The sequence below is a fragment of the Arachis ipaensis genome, chromosome B05 (assembly GCF_000816755.2).
Source record: "Arachis ipaensis cultivar K30076 chromosome B05, Araip1.1, whole genome shotgun sequence".
In the NCBI taxonomy this organism is placed as follows: Eukaryota; Viridiplantae; Streptophyta; class Magnoliopsida; order Fabales; family Fabaceae; genus Arachis; species Arachis ipaensis.
This window is the reverse complement of record NC_029789.2, coordinates 8132301-8148690: the sequence shown is the minus strand read 5'-3', so window position 1 is coordinate 8148690 and position 16390 is coordinate 8132301. Positions and strand designations below refer to the sequence as shown.

General features: G+C 35.6%; 1 protein-coding gene across 2 annotated transcripts; it reads right to left on the bottom strand.

Annotated features, from left to right (window-relative positions):
* LOC107642766 (transcription factor SPATULA) lies at positions 11299-14799 on the bottom strand. 2 transcript variants are annotated; one of them, XM_016346237.2, is made up of 7 exons: positions 14176-14799; positions 13700-13804; positions 13550-13615; positions 13399-13464; positions 12177-12512; positions 12007-12085; positions 11299-11889 (listed from the first exon to the last, which is right to left on the bottom strand). In XM_016346237.2, the coding sequence occupies exons 1-7, from the start codon at positions 14524-14526 to the stop codon at positions 11744-11746; spliced, it is 1149 nt and encodes a 382-aa protein (XP_016201723.1). In that variant the 5' UTR covers positions 14527-14799; the 3' UTR covers positions 11299-11743. The 2 variants fall into 2 exon arrangements, with proteins under 2 accessions (XP_016201723.1, XP_016201724.1); XM_016346238.2 differs by having other exon boundaries at positions 11744-11889; positions 12177-12488.

Here is a 16390-nt window from a genome sequence, read left to right as displayed (position 1 = left end):
TGGAAGAGGCAAAAATGAAGGCAAGAAGAAAATATATAACAAGCCTCACTCCATCATTTTAAAGTAAGAAAAAGAGAGCACACACTCAGAGCACCATCTCTAACACATAGCTGGAATCTTTTTCTTCTACTCAAGCTTAATTTCTGATCTTATTGTTATGGCTATCTTGTGTCATTTTCTGTTTTGAGAAAAGGCTAATCTTGTGAGGTTGAAAAGCCAATGAGTGAAAAGGCAAGAGTGATGCAAAAGAGCCACTGATTTCTGAAGTAATTTTGGTTTTTGAACTAGGATTAGTTCCCCTTACCAAGTTGGGTTAGCACTTGGGGAGATTGAATATGTTTGATTCCCTTTCCTAGTTGGGACAGCACTATGGGAAGCTAAGCTTTGGTGATGAAAGCTTAGGGGGTAGATACTAGTTGAATTAGGGAGAAATTAAATAGTATTGGTGTATGTAATCTGTGAATGATTAGTGAAAATTTCACCATGGTTTGTGGTGAAGACTGGACATAGGATTCATTGCACAAAGAATCCGAACCAGGATACATGCTGGTCTTTATCTTCTCTTCCCTACTCTCTACTTGTTCTGCGTATGAGATAATTTCAAATAATCTCCTGCAACTCGAGCTACTGCTTAAACAGAGTTTGAAACTTTAAGTTTTAAGCCAACTTGATTCAACCCCCCTTCTCAAGTTCAACTAGAACCATCAATTGGTATCTAGAGCAAGGTCTCAAGGAGTCAAGCTTCACAACTTGGAGCAAAGATCCATGGCCAACAACATGAGTCCCAACATTGTGGCTTTCTTTCTCACTGAAGGGCAGTCTAATAATAGACCTCTCTACTTCAATGGCAGCAACTACTCTTACTAGAAAGAAAGAATGAGAAACTTTGTGCAGTCGATCGACTACAACATCTGGAAGATCATTCTCAATGGACCAGACGTTCCCACTAAACAGAATGCTGATGGAGAAGTCGTGGCAAAGGAAGACAGCGAATGGACAGATGAAGAAAAGAAGAAGGTTGAACTCAATGCCAAGGCAATCAACCTGATGCACTGCGGAATCAGTTTCGAAGAGTTCAGAAAAGTGTCAAGGTGCAAAACAGCTAAAAATATATGGGACAAGCTCAGACTCACTCATGAAGGCACTAAGCAAGTGAGGAAAACCAAAATTGACATGCTGATGAAGGAGTATGAAATGTTCAGTATGAATGAGGATGAGAGCATCGATCAAATATTTGAAAGGTTCTCAATAATCATCAATAATATGGACGCCATGGGAAGGAACTACTCTGAAGAAACTCTAGTAAGAAAGATTCTGAGAAGTCTTACTAAGAAATGGGAAGTAAAAAGCACAGCCATCTCCGAAAGGAATGATTTGATCAAAATCACTTATGATGAGCTAAGAGGCAAGCTGCTGGCTTATGAAACCACTCACATGTCTCAAGACAAAGATGACAAAAAGAAAAGTATAGCACTAAAATCAAGAATGACAGCCCAAGGAGAAGAATCTGATGACAGTTTCTCAGATGAAGAAATGGTGCTCTTTGCAAGAAAAATGAGAAGACTACTGAGATACAAAAGCAAAGGTAAAGGAAGCTCTTCATCCAAAGACGTCAAGAAAGATCAAGTCAAGTTCACATGCCATCACTGTAAAGAATCCGGTCACTTCAAGTCAGATTGCCTCAACTTAAGAAAGGCGAGAAATCCAAGAAAGACAAAAAGAAGGTGATTATGGCAACATGGGAGGACTTGGAGAACGACACCAGCTCAGAAAGCTCAGATCAAGAAGCTCAACTATGCCTGATGGCAGATCATAATGATGAAGATGAGGTAGATCTCTCTGACTTATCTATTGATGAACTGCACTATATTATCAAAGACATTTCTGTGAACTCTAAGAAACTCTTGGATAAGTATGCAAAATGTAAGAAAGAAAATGAGGCATTGAGGACAGAAAACGATCTTCTTTTGAAAAAGGTTAAGGCTAACAAAACTGGTAATGAAAAGTTTTTAAAAGAAAAAAATAGTGCTTTGCGGGCTGAATTAGAGAAATTCAAACTCAAGCATGAAGTTACTGCTTCTACTGATTTGATTTCTGAAAACAAAAAGCTGAATGAACAAATAAAAAATTTGAATGAAGACTTAGCAAAGTTTGTTCAAGGTTCTTAAAATCTGAACAAACTGCTTGCTTGTCAAAGGTTTGGATCTGAAAAATCTGGACTTGGATTCAAAGAGGAAAATAAATCTGTTTTCAAACCAAACTTTAAAAAATCTGAATCCTCCTCTTCCAAGTTTTTCAAACCAAAAGGATTCAGCAAACCTCAGAAATCAGTGGGCAAGAATCATTACTACAAGTGCAATAGAAATGGTCATGATCCTCCTCAATGTTTCATCTTTCTTAAGTCTTTTGGGAATGATAGTAAATTATATAAATTTGTTCATAATTTTAATGCTCTTGGGCAACCAAGAAGATTTCACATCAAATGATCCAAATGGATTTAGATACCTAAGGTTAGTTGAAGAACATGCAGGTTTGCCTTACATCCAAGAAGAAAATGGACATGTGGTATCTTAATAGTGGATGTTCAAGGCATATGACTGGAAGGGATACTTTCTTCATTAAACTCGACAAGTATGATGGAGGATTTGTCAGTTTTTGAGATAATGGTAAAGGTAAAATAATTGCTATTGGTAAGGTTGGCAAAGATTTTTCAACTTGCATTGATAGTGTCTTTTTAGTTGATGGGTTAAAGTATAATCTATTGAGCATAAATCAATTGTGTGACCTTGGATATGCTGTAACCTTTAGAAAATATGATTGTAGAGTCATAAATGAGAAAACAGGGGTTGTTTTATTTGTTGCCAAAAGAAGTGACAATGTTTACGGTATCACTCTAGATGATCTAAAAGTTCAAAATGTAACCTGCTTTTCTTCAATGGAATCTGAAAAATGGATGTGGCATAAGAGGTTAGGACATGCTAGCATGTTCCAAATCTCTAAACTTATAAAGAGAGGCTTAGTTAGAGGTCTTCCTAATATAAAATTTGATAAGGACATCATTTGTGATGCTTGTCAAATGGGAAAACAAATAAAAACCTCTTTCAAACCCAAGGAAGATGTCTCTACTAAGAAACCATTGGAGTTGTTGCATCTTGATCTGTTTGGACCAACTAGGACTCAAAGTCTTGGAGGAAAGAGTTATGGCATGGTAATTGTGGATGACTATACTAGATTTGGTTGGGTGTTCTTTCTTGCTCATAAACATGAGACTTTTTCTGTTTTTGAGAAATTCAGCAAAAAGATTCAAAATGAAAAATGTTCAAAAATTGTTTCAATTAGAAGTGATCATGGTAAAGAATTTAAAAATCAATACTTTGAATCTTTTTGTGATGAACAAGGCATATCACATAACTTCTCTTGTCCAAGAACACCTCAACAAAATGGTGTTGTAGAAAGAAGAAATAGAAGTTTACAAGAAATGGCTAGAGCTATGTTATGTGAATATGAAATCCCCAAGTTCTTATGGGTTGAAGCTGTGAATACAACTTGCTATGTTTTAAATAGAACCATCATTAGGAAGTTTTTGAAGAAAACCCCATATGAACTTTGGAAAGGGCTTCCTCCCAATCTTAGTTATTTTCATGTGTTTGGCTGCAAGTGTTTCATTCTGAATATCAAAGAAAATTTAGAAAAATTTGATCCTAAAACACATGAAGGCATTTTTTTGGGTTATTCCACAAATAGCAAGGTCTATAGAGTTTATAACAAGAATTCCAAAACTGTTGAGGAAACCATGCATGTCACATTCTGTGAGTCTAACAATGTTCCCAGTGTTTGAATTGATGATAGTCCAGGTTTTGAAGCTGAATTACCAAAGAACACTGAACCAGTTCCACAAAATCCAAGTTCTCATGAAGTTGCACCTGTTAGCAGCGAAAATTCCAATTCTGCAGGAGAAAATTTGGAATTGTCTCCTGTCGCAGCTGAAAACACTGATGCAGAGACTATTGTTGATCAAGAGGAACCTGAATCTTCAACTCAAATCAGAAGGCCCAGGGAATGAAAATTTCTGAAAAATTATCCTGAGAAATTCATAATTGGTGATCCCTCCAAAAGTATTTCAACAAGGTCATCTTTGAAAAGAGCTGAATCTAACAACTTAGCTCTTTTATCAAAGATTGAACCTCAAAACATCCAAGAAGCTCTTGCTGATCCATCTTGGGTATTAGCTATGGAGGAGGAATTGCAACAGTTTGAGAAAAATCAGGTCTGGTCACTAGTGCCTCACCCAAATGGGAAGAAAGTCACTGGCACTAAATGGATTTTCAGAAAAAAACTGGGTGAAGATGGATCCATAGTCCGAAACAAAGCTCGATTGGTTGCTCAAGATTATGATCAAGAGGAAGGGATTGATTTCGATGAATCTTTTGCACTTGTAGCTCGAATGGAAGCCATCAGATTGCTCCTTGCATATGCTGCTCATTGTGGCTTCAAGCTATTCCAAATGGACGTAAAGTGTGCTTTCCTAAATGGCATAATAGATAGAGAGGTTTATGTGGCTCAATCACCTGGGTTTGAAAACAAAACTTTTCCTAACCATGTTTTCAAACTAGCTAAAGCCTTGTATGGTTTAAGACAAGCTCCTAGAGCTTGATATGAGAGGCTTAGCTCATTTTTATTAAAAAACAAATTTCAAAGAGGAGCCATTGACACCACTTTATTTATTAAGAATTATAATGAACGTTTTATCCTTGTGCAAGTCTATGTTGATGATATTATCTTTGGTTCTGCTAATGAGGATTTGTGTGCAGATTTTGCTAAGCTTATGACAAATGAATTTGATATGAACATGATGGGAAGCTCAATTTCTTTCTAGGCTTGCAAATAAAGCAAACTGCAGAAGGCATATTCATTCATCAAGAAAAATATGCAAAGGAACTTGTCAAGAAGTTTGGGCTGGAATGTGCCAAGCCAATGGGAACCCCCATGCATCCTAATATCAAGCTTGATAAGGATGAACATGCTAGAGATGTTGATGAGACATGCTATAGAGGGATGATTAGATCTTTGATGTATCTAACCTCCTCAAGGCCTGATATCATCCAAAGTGTTGGAGTATGCTCAAGGTTTCAATCAAAGCCTAAGGAGTCCCATCTCTCTACTATCAAGAGGATCATCCGATATGTGCTTGGTACCACTGATTATGGTTTATGATTTCCTAAGACTGATTCATTTCAATTAGTGGGTTTCTGTGATGCAGATTTTGCTGGAGATAGAATTGATAGAAGAAGCACAAATGGCATGTGCTACTTTCTTGGGAAATTACTCATTGTTTTGTCAAGCAAGAAGTAAGCTACAGTGGCACTTTCAATAGCCGAAGCTAAGTATATTGCAGCCTCCTCTTGTTGTTCTCAATTATTATGGCTGAAAACTCAATTAGCTGACTATAAACTGAATGTCTCTAATATTCCATTATTTTGTGACAACATGAGTGCTATTAATATTTCCAAAAACCCTGTTTTGCACTCAAGAACAAAGCACATTGAAGTTTGATTTCATTCAATAAGAAAACATGTGCAAAATGGAAATTTAGATATTCAGTTTGTTAACTCTGAAGGTCAGCTAGCTGATATTTTCACCAAACCATTGATAGAGGAGAGGTTCTGCAAGTTACGAACTGAACTGGCATTCTTGCTTCATCTTTGTTTTATTAATGATTCTGTTGTTGAGACTTTTTGTGTTTTCTCTCATAAATCGCGTTGAAATTTTTTTTTGGCTGATGATGAGTAAACTTCATTAAGTCACTATGAAGCTACTGGACTCAAACCTGACCATAATGAATGATGGACCTCATGTGCTGGAGCAGTTCACGACTTATGGGCTTTCTTTACTAAAATCCATTGGGCCTAATTCATTGTTGCTTTCTCACATTTTTTGGAAATAATTTTTATACTCTTTTTGGGCCTTATTTAAATTTCTTTTCAAATCCATTTTTTTTTTATTTTTTGTTTTAAACGTATGAAGGTTACAGCTGTAACTTTCAATGCTTTTTCAAATTTTGTATTTTTATCTTTCCAAGACTCAACCTTTCCAATCCTCCATGCTTATATTAACTCCCCATTACATGCATTCATTCACACTACACTCTCCATTCCTTCATCTTCTTCAAACCAGTGCTCTATAAATATGGCACGAAAGAAAAGAGCAGCCCGCAGAGGCTCCCATAGTGGCACCCACTGTTCTGATCACACACACTCTTCTCCCTCACAATCACCCACTCATTCTTCACCTCCATCACCACCAAACCCTTCTCCTGACATGGCCCGCACTAAGACCACTGCTCGCCGCCCTGGCGTTTTTCCTCGCCCTTCTCTTCCTCTGTCGCCAAATACCTCTCAGCCTAGTTCATCCAAACCCAGTTCCTCCAAAGGCAAGAGGCTTCTTCACGAAGACAAAGAGAATCCCCCTACTCAGACTCGCCATACTCGCGGTACAGTCATTGACTTTCATCTTCGTCCTATAGCTGAACCTAGACTCTCCAATTCTATTGCTTACAAGTCCTTTTATGCTGATTTTCCTGATGAGTCGTTTGATTGTCGCCGCTTTCAATCTCTCATGAACTATCTATTTTTCTGCAAAGATGTTTACAAGCGTACTCTCTGTCCCTCTAAGCTTGTCAATCTAGACAAATTCCGTAGGAAATGTTTGAACTTTACCCCCATTGTTTGCCTGTCAAGGTTGGACACCCATCATGTCCATCAAAGAAAAAATTTACCCTGATTTGGTAAAACAGTTCTATAGCAACATGTCCTACAAAGAAGGGAGAATCGCTTCTTTTGTTAAAGGCAAAGTGATCATTCTTGACAAATATCACCTAGGCAAAGCTTTAGATTACCAGGACCGAGGACCTGATGTCTACACCTCTGGTAAGTGGGACGAAACACTCGATGTCTCTTACTTTGATGCCCTAAGCATTGTCTGCATCAATATCCCTCTCCCTGAAGGTAACACTCTTACTCATAAGTCTCTTGCTCCAGTCCGTGCCCAGCTACATCGGATTGTAAATCACATCATTTTACCTCAGAGCGGCTCTTTTCAACGTGTCTCATTTTGTGACACACTGGTTTTGTATGCACTTCTTTCAAAAATTCCCATTTCTTTTGCTTACTTGCTTGTGAGACATATGCATGCTTGTGTCAGTACCAAAAATGCTTTATCCTATGGCATGCTTCTTACAAAATTTTTTCAATATTACAATGTTGATTTTAGGGCTGAAATTGCAAAAGATTGTAACTCATATATCAAAGGGGGTGGTGCAGTAAAGAAAATAGTTCCCAGACATCGTCGAACTGATGACAGCACTGATGTTCCCTCTGTTGATGAGGATCCTCTGATTTTTCCTTCCACCTCCACTACGATCAAGGTCATGACCTGCATTCTGAAGAATGTGCTTGAAGAGTCCATCAATCTGACAGACCTTTTTCTCACTCATGGTGCCGAGCGCAAAAGGAACCAAGTTTTGGAGGAAAATGCTCTCAAGAAGACCAAGGGAAGGATTCGGATTCTGAGAAATTTTGTGGAGGATGTTGAGGTTGGCCTCACAACTTCTGACAATGAGGGGGAGGACAATGGAACCTCCGATGAATCCAACTCTGATGCCTATCTCATTTTATCTCATCTGTGATTATGACTCAGTTTACTTTTGAAATTATTTCATTTTTTTGGATGACTGTAAAGCCCTTAACTACTCTGCTACTTAAACTATATGCACCAGCCACTAACAACTTTTGTGCAGGTTTTTCTTTCCTCCCGTGATGACAAAAGGGAGAGAAAAGAAAGGGAATGTTAGCTTTGGCTTAGGGGTTAATAGTGATAGTTAAGAACAATGATGCTTTGTGGTGCTATAATTAACTTATTTTGTCCAGTAATGCGTATCATGCCCAGTGTTAATTGCTCTGTGTCATTATTACTGGGATATATTGCTTGGAAATATTGGTCTTGGCTACTTTTAAGCTTTGTCCAGGTAAAGGTGTAAGCCATGATCAAGGGGGAGTAATGCTAGCATTGAGGGGGAGCAACTTACAATCCAAATGTCATCAAAGGGAAGTGTTCTTAACTCTTTCAAATTAGTCTTTAGTTTACCTATTTTTTCATGTTTGTCATCAAGGGGGAAATTGTTAAGTCTAGTTTGATTTTGGGTTAATTTATGATAACAAATATTTAATTGGGTTGAAAGCCAAATATTGTTTAATGTGTGCTTTATTGTGGCAGGCCCATTAATTAATTTTTCACAGCCCAAGGCTAGCATATACTTCAGCCAAGTAAAAGAGCCAATGCTCCTCATAGCACCGTTCAGCAAAATAAATGGTTATGTATTTGCTAAAAGCAAATGAGGACAGCTGGACAAAAGTAAGGATAGGTGTGGCTCTGTAAAAGCAAAGAAGGACAGCTGCTACACCCCACTAACCCAAGGACATCAGCAGAGCACCATTTTGGATCGTGGTTGAGCAAAACACAAACGAGCAAAGAGCAGCAGCAGCAGGGGCTATGGAGAATGATGAAAAAGGAGTGCATGCCAAGGAAGAAAACCAAGCCAAGGACCACAGAGGTAGTGGTCGAGCTCCTCGGATAGCAGAGGTAGTGGAGCAGGATGAAGAAAGCACTGCATGCCAGCAGGGACAGCTCCAACGAGCAGCTGGTACAAGGAAATGGAAGAGGCAAAAATGAAGGCAAGATGAAAATATATAACAAGCCTCACTTCGTCATTTCAAAGTAAGAAAAAGAGAGCACACACTCAGAGCACCATCTCTAACACAGAGCTGGAATCTTTTTCTTCTACTCAAGCTTAATTTCTGGTCTTATTGTTATGGCTATCTTGTATCATTTTCTATTTTGAGAAAAGGTTAATCTTGTGAGGTTGAAAATCCAATGAGTGAAAAGGCAAGAGTGATGCAAAAGAGCCACTGATTTCTGAAGTAATTTTGGTTTTTGAACTAGGATTAGTTCCCTTACCAAGTTGGGTTAGCACTTGAGGAGATTGAATCTGTTTGATTCCCCTTCCTAGTTGGGACAGCACTATGGGAAGCTAAGCTTTGGTGATGAAAGCTTAGGGGGTAGATACTAGTTGAATTAGAGAGAATTTCAATAGTATTGATGTATGTAATCTGTGAATGATTAGTGAAAATTTTACTATGGTTTGTGGTGGAGACTGGACGTAGTATTCATTGCACAAAGAATCCGAACCAGTACATGCTGGTCTTTATCTTCTCTTCCCTACTCTCTACTTGTTCTGCTTATGAGATAATTTCAAATAATCTCCTGCAACTCGAGCTACTGCTTAAACAGAGTTTGAAACTTTAAGTTTTAAGCCAACTTGATTCAACCCCCCTTCTCAAGTTCAACTAACCATCATGATTAAATCGAATCCATTTAATTCGATTTATACGTAACTAATCTCTATATATTTAGTGTTTGTTTCAGAATACTCTTCTTATTATTATTATTATTATTATTATTATTATTATTATTAGATCAGAGATGTTGCTTGTAAATCGAATCTATGGGTTTCGATTTCCATAAATCATTAAATCGAAACAATTGGCTTCGAACTGAATTGGTTCGATTTACATGTAAATAAAAATCAAATGCAGTTATCTCGATTTATGGTCATTTCTAGTTCAAAACTTATTGCTTCGACTTATAGCCTTTCTCAGGTTGCATGTAATTCGAATCTACTTATTCCATTTAGTATTATTTTCTGTAAATCGAATTTATTTTATATAGAAATGTGTCTTAAAAGACATTCACAAAGAAAATTTAATTTTAAGAGATCTGGATAATTTTAGACTGCACTTAGTTGATTTCAGTAATTTACCCTTAATTCTTTCAATGTAAGCGTAGTCTCTTGATCATCCTCCGTATCCATCACACTTTTAAACAAAGGCTTTGGCTATGGTGGTGAAAGTATCAAGTGGTCTTTCAAAGATACTTTAATTTGATTCTAAATGTGTGGTTGTTAATCAATCGTACAGGTTAGTATGTGTATTTATATTCTTACCCAAAATTTATAATAATTATAAAGAAGCCTCAATCATTAATGAAAACATTGTTATTTAGATACAATTAAAAAAGGGTTAAGTTTATGGACTTTTTGTAACTTGGAGCTTTTAACAGACATGTGTATAAAGAACAAATATTTTAAACTAATATTGGACACTAGTTAACAAAAATTGTATCTTACTACTTACTCTTTTATGAAAAAAAACTCATAAAACAAATTGTAAACAAGAAAAAAAAACTCACAAGCAAAAGTGTCATTTTTTTTTAATTTTAAAATGACTAAAATTAAATTGTGAATAATATATGTGTAGTTCAATTGTCTTCCGTTATTATATTAATCTAACCGTGATATTATATAGTAAAGATATTTTGGTAATTAAGTTTAATTAAATTGGTCTAATGGCTTAGCTGTATTTGGTTTTGAAAATAGAATAAGATAAGACTTTGAAAACAAGACACAAAATTAGTGTTGTTATATTTTATTTGGTGATAAACTAGCACAATTTATAAAAGTTAAAATTATTATTATTTTTTAATTAATAAATTTAAAAAAATAATAATAAAAATATAATTATAATAAATTAACAAGAATAATAAAAGAAAAAATAAAAAATAAATTGTGTCCCTTGTTAGTATCTCTGTGTCCTTCCTATTAGGATGGACACAAAATACACTAATTCAGTGTCTATGGACACATTGTCTCTGTCCATGTCTTTTTTGTTAAATACGATTTTGTATCTCTGTGTTCATGTCTCAGTATCTTGTCTTTGTAAACAAACGCAATCTATGTGATCAGAATTGGAACCCAAATTTTATAAAGTTTATGATGAACAGTCGTGTTCTTTCGGTGAACATAATATTAGAGTATGGGAGAACTAGCGAAAAGAAGGAACGGAAAACAGGAAGGCACTGTTCTAGCGATTCGAAAACCCAAAATTTCATTTTCATCTTTTTTGAGTTAAGCAACCCAAATTTTTCTCAACTTATCTTCATTTATAAATCAACCCCTACAACTTTTTTATTTTATAAAACCTCCCAGGTCCTTAAAGAACCACATTATTCTTTCCACATAGTAGAACCAGCCTTAAACAAAATATCGTTATGTGTTTTTTGGTATCTTTATTTGAATAAATGCCTAAGTAAAGACTCTTATAAATTAACAGACTAATTTTCAGAATGACACACCAACTTTAGAAGTTGAAAAAACAGGTGATTAGTATTATCTTTAAGCATAAAAAATCATCATAATGAATATTTCATAATTAATATAACAATATAATTAACAAGATAATATACCACGTGCAAGTGTACAACAATTGGCAATTTTCTCTCTCCTAGCATCATGAATACATAATTTAACTGGAGAGATATTCTACTCTCATATGTAATTAGGAAAAGACGCGTGTAGATAACACCATAGAATACTCAAGGTATGATCCTGATTTCCTGAGGAAACTAAAATACAAAAATAAGTATAGGAAGCTTTGCAAAAGCTTCAAATCCCTTGTCTTCCTGTTATCATTTCAAGCACCATTTCCGTCTGCACTGATGAAAACTTTTCAGAACATGCTGCATTCCATGCATGAAGGTGATCAAGGTATATATATTGAATATAGTTTCTTAATGGCATCATGTACTAATTACCTACTTAACTATGTTACTTGTGATGCAAGAATAACGTGGGTTAACTATTTCTAATGATCACTGATGATGATTGATCTCTTCCAGCAATGCAAATTTGCAAAGGGTTGTTGTCCTTAGGTTCACATGTTTGCAGGTCAAAGGAGAGTGATGTTGTGGGCATGGTTCCTGTCTCCAACTCTTTTACAGCTGGAATTTAAGGGGGGTGGAAAGTTTAGGGACCGTGAGGTTCTTATAAAATCATAATTGAATAGTTAAACTGCATATATAACTTCATTATATTGGATGAAACATAAGTGCACACACCTTGAGAACCACCTAATGGATCGGTATCTGAATGGCTTGCATTTGATTGCTGCTGCTGCAGTGTGTCTTCCCTATGCGCCTGTTTTTACATTTCAAAAGAGAACATGTAACAATGACTAGAACTATAGTTTTAGCAAGATGTGACATTCATTCCACATTGTTGAGCTTACCTCAGAAAATCTTCCTGGTTGAAGGTGTTTTATATGTGCTAGGATTGGCGGTTCCAGCCCAAAAGGCGCTTCTGAGTTGTTAAGATATGAAGGGTAAGTCACTGATGGCTGATTTGGCATGGTTGGTTTGTTAGGTAGGGATGCGTAGGGCAAGGGGTTGCCTTGGTGCAGAGGCAGACTTTCTGTCATGTTTACAGGGATGGCCCTGTTTTCTTCACTAAACTCCATACTCATTCTTGAGAACTGTAGAGGCTGCAATCCTTCGGGAAAGCTCATAGGGTGCAAACTCAATCCATTTCTCATCGATAGCATCTGAAATATTATCATAAACTTCCCCTACAGTTTAGAATAAATCTTTCTTGAAAGCCATTTCTATGGCCATTGGATATAATATATAATCTAAGTAAGCATAAGCTTTGAGTTCTTCATCACAAGAAGCCCCACATGAATTTCTGCTATAATGTTATTAATTGTAAGCAAAATTATGCCAAAATATATTGCCTATACCACCCTGCTTTTTCATAATGAAACTAATGAAGGTTAGGTTATCAATTAATGTTATGACAATTTTGATTGAATATTTCCTTTTACTCTGACTCTCTGAGCAGCTACAGGCTTCCCATTGATAGTTACTGTACTCAATTGTAAATACTAAGTCAACAATAAGATCAAACTTATTCTCTGCAATAGGCAACTGCACTCCTAGTTGCCTAATAGGTTGAAGACAAATATTAAACTTCACACGTGATCCTTGATTCTGCTAATTCTCCTATTATACAACTTGTTTATCATTGGTTATGAAAGGATTTCTACTAAGGACCTCTTTAGTAATATTTCAATTTGAACGGCACTACTATTATGATTTTTGCTGTGAGTCATTTGAGAGTGATAATTTATCCTATAAGGATGGGAAGCAATATATGGAAATTGTATTAGAATATTGAACGACGAGGTATTCAATAATAAGCATTCCTTAATAACGCTATCTGGATCATTACTATCATATCTAAGCTTTTTTTCTTCTTACCATTCATTTCTTAATTTCCTGTTGTTTTCTCTCTTCAATGAGGTAATGCTGTCCATTTAAAACAATGGGAATGTGTTTACAAAATCATACAATTATCACAAACGACTAGTATATCCAAACTCAAGAATCAACAGCTTGGGGCAAATTCGGCCAGCCACATACAACAATAATGCAAGATGTAAAAGTGACACAGACCTGTACTTGGAGCTGAAGCTGTTTAAGATATTCAATAGCCTCATCCAGCATTGAAGCCTTATCAGTCTGCAACATGCATAAAACAAAATTGAAGAAAGGATCATGAAGTGCACCATTTAAAACCAAAGGATGAAAGAAACTCTAGAGTTACCTTGTTAGAATTTGGAATTAGATTTTGCAAGGCCTTCATCTTTTCATTGATCCTACTCCTCCTTCTCTGCTCAACAAGGAAAACTACCATAAGTTTGAATGAAATCAAAACCAAGTACCACAGAAAGCCACGGTAGGAATTCAGAAAAACCTTTTCTGACAAATTATGAACTTCTGCTGCTCTGCTCCTCTTTGATGAACTCCTAGAAGGTACAGGCTTTGCTGGAACATCTTCTGCCAAGGCCTCAACACCCTCCTACATTTAGAAATTCCCAACCAATTGTGTTTCAAAAGTAAGTACAGAAAAAGGTGCAGCTGTTTCTTACCTCAAATCCTAGCAAGAAATTTAACCCTAAATCAAAAAGTTCCACAAAGATCCAGACTATAAACAAGCTAAGAACCAGAGAACTAGATAACATTAAGTTATTATGTTATGTATGATTGTATGTTACACTCCAAGACATTGAGTAAACCTAATGTGTCAGTTTCATGATATATTATTTTATTTTGCATAGAACCATAGTATGAAAAATCTGGCAGCTACCTTTTTCTCTTACAACATTACCTTTAGAACATGAAACAATTAGAAAGGCTAAAAGAGAGAGAGTGATATATAATTATATATACCTCACTTTCGCAATCATAGTCATCAGTATCGTTCGCACTGAGTCCTACGGAAGAAGAAGAGACATTTGGTGCAGAATTACCTCCGTGCCCCTTCATGGAGGAGGCAGAGAGAAAACCAGCACGGGTGGAACCAAGAGCTGAGATCTTCCCATCTTGAAGCTGTGAGGTTGATGGGAAACAAGAAGAGGAAGAAGAAGAAGGGAGTTGTTGTTGTTGTTGTGGCGGTGGTGGTGAATCTTGGTGAGGTTGTGAGGAACGCAGCAGAATCTGACGCAGGAAAAGAGAGATTTCGTCCTGTGAAGAAGAGGACGATGACAGATTCTTGTCATAGTTGTACATATGATCTCCCATTCTCTCTCTGTAAGTGAGGAGAGTGAAGGGTAAAGTTGGTTGCAGAAAGAGAAAGAGAAAGAGAAAGAGAAATGGTTATGGTTGGAAGGAGGTGGTGGTGGTTTTGCGTGCGGTGTTTGGGGTTTGGAAAGGCAAGTTAATGGCAATGTTAACTACTTTGAGAAACAGATGATGATGCAAAAAGGATACAAAGGACATGTTCATGGGGAATTGTGGGCGGGTTTTTTCATCAAATTATGGTAACATCACCACCCCACGCGCCATAACACGCTTTCCTATTTAATGCCCTCTATGCAATCCACTAATTACTCTTATTTTTGCAATTCAATCTACCATTTAGTGGATAAATATGTTTTTTTTTTTTTAATCTAGAGTTGTGTGTACAATCTTTGCTATCCTCAAAGTTTTAAGATCATATTATTCAAGTTTTTTACATAAACGAGAAAGTATATTGCATTGAGTCAATTTTTTTTATAACTAATATTAAATTATTAATCATTTTTTATCTTAATATTATTATTTTTTTACTTTTTTTTCCCTCACGATTTATTAAGATATGATTTGAATTACAAATATATATTTCTCATCTCTTATAATTTTTTTTTAACATATATCCTAAAGGCACGTGATAGATAAACCAACATTTATTAGCATAATCATCAAAATCATAGGATGGGTTCAATTCCGTTCTTGGTTTTGGTTGTAACTAATGGTAGTGTGGTTCCTGTTTGTCGCTGTAATAATGTCAGACATTAGACAAGTAGAGTGGAGCGGTGGTGGAGCTCCCGTGGCTGCACTTGCACGCCCCACTACAGGTGGCAGCGGCATGGCACGTGACCCACATTATCCCCCTTAAATTAATCTACTACTATTTATTTGTTTATTCTCCTATCTATATTTATCTATAATTCTCTGCATGCTTTAATTTGTTTTCATTATTAAATGGCTTTGCATTGTATATTTGTATGTATGTGCTTCATCTATCTGTAATCTTTATAGCGATTGATACTGATAACGATATGGACATCATCTAAAATCATTTTTAGTAGTAAATTCATTGTGGCGGTCCTTACCAGCTAGCTCGCTATTTGATATACTCGATTCCAAAAATCTTACATGCATCATGACTTCCGATCCATGAGATGAACACGCCAATATATGTATTTATATCAAAAAGCTTAGGAAGCTCAATATATTGCGTTGACGAGTTCCCTTAATTACGTTCATGCTTACACGTGTTCCGTAATAACCTCATCATACGCACTTCTTCTTTAATTCCCTCGTATTTATTTGGCAATTGGCACCGTTCAATAAATTTGATGTGTTACATAGCATATAATTTAATAACCACGTACTTATATATAACTATGAATTCTGATTTACTATATCTTTCATGGATTAAAAAAAAACACATCTAAGAATATTTAAGGCTTTGAAACATAGATTTAATTTTTTTTAATTAAAAGTGGAATTTAAACTCAAAATTTTTAAATAAAAATAAATGGACTATATCAATTTTGAATTCGAATCTCATTTCTAACTTAAAAAAAAAAACATAGATTTGATTCTTAATATCACATTATGTAAAAATTAAATGATGTATATATATAAACCTAGGACTTGCACAATGAGAAGAAATTAAAACACTTTATTTAGACTACCTAACCTTACTTCCAAGGCAATGGATTAAGACTTAATTTGGTAAAGTTTTAACAATAATTTATAAAAATTAATTTTTTAAAGATAATTTTTTAAAAGTTGTAGTATTTATGTTTGGTAAATCAAATCAAAATATTTTTTAATAAATACAAGCAACATCAATTACATTTGGTAAAATAATTTTTAAAATTTAAAAATACTATAA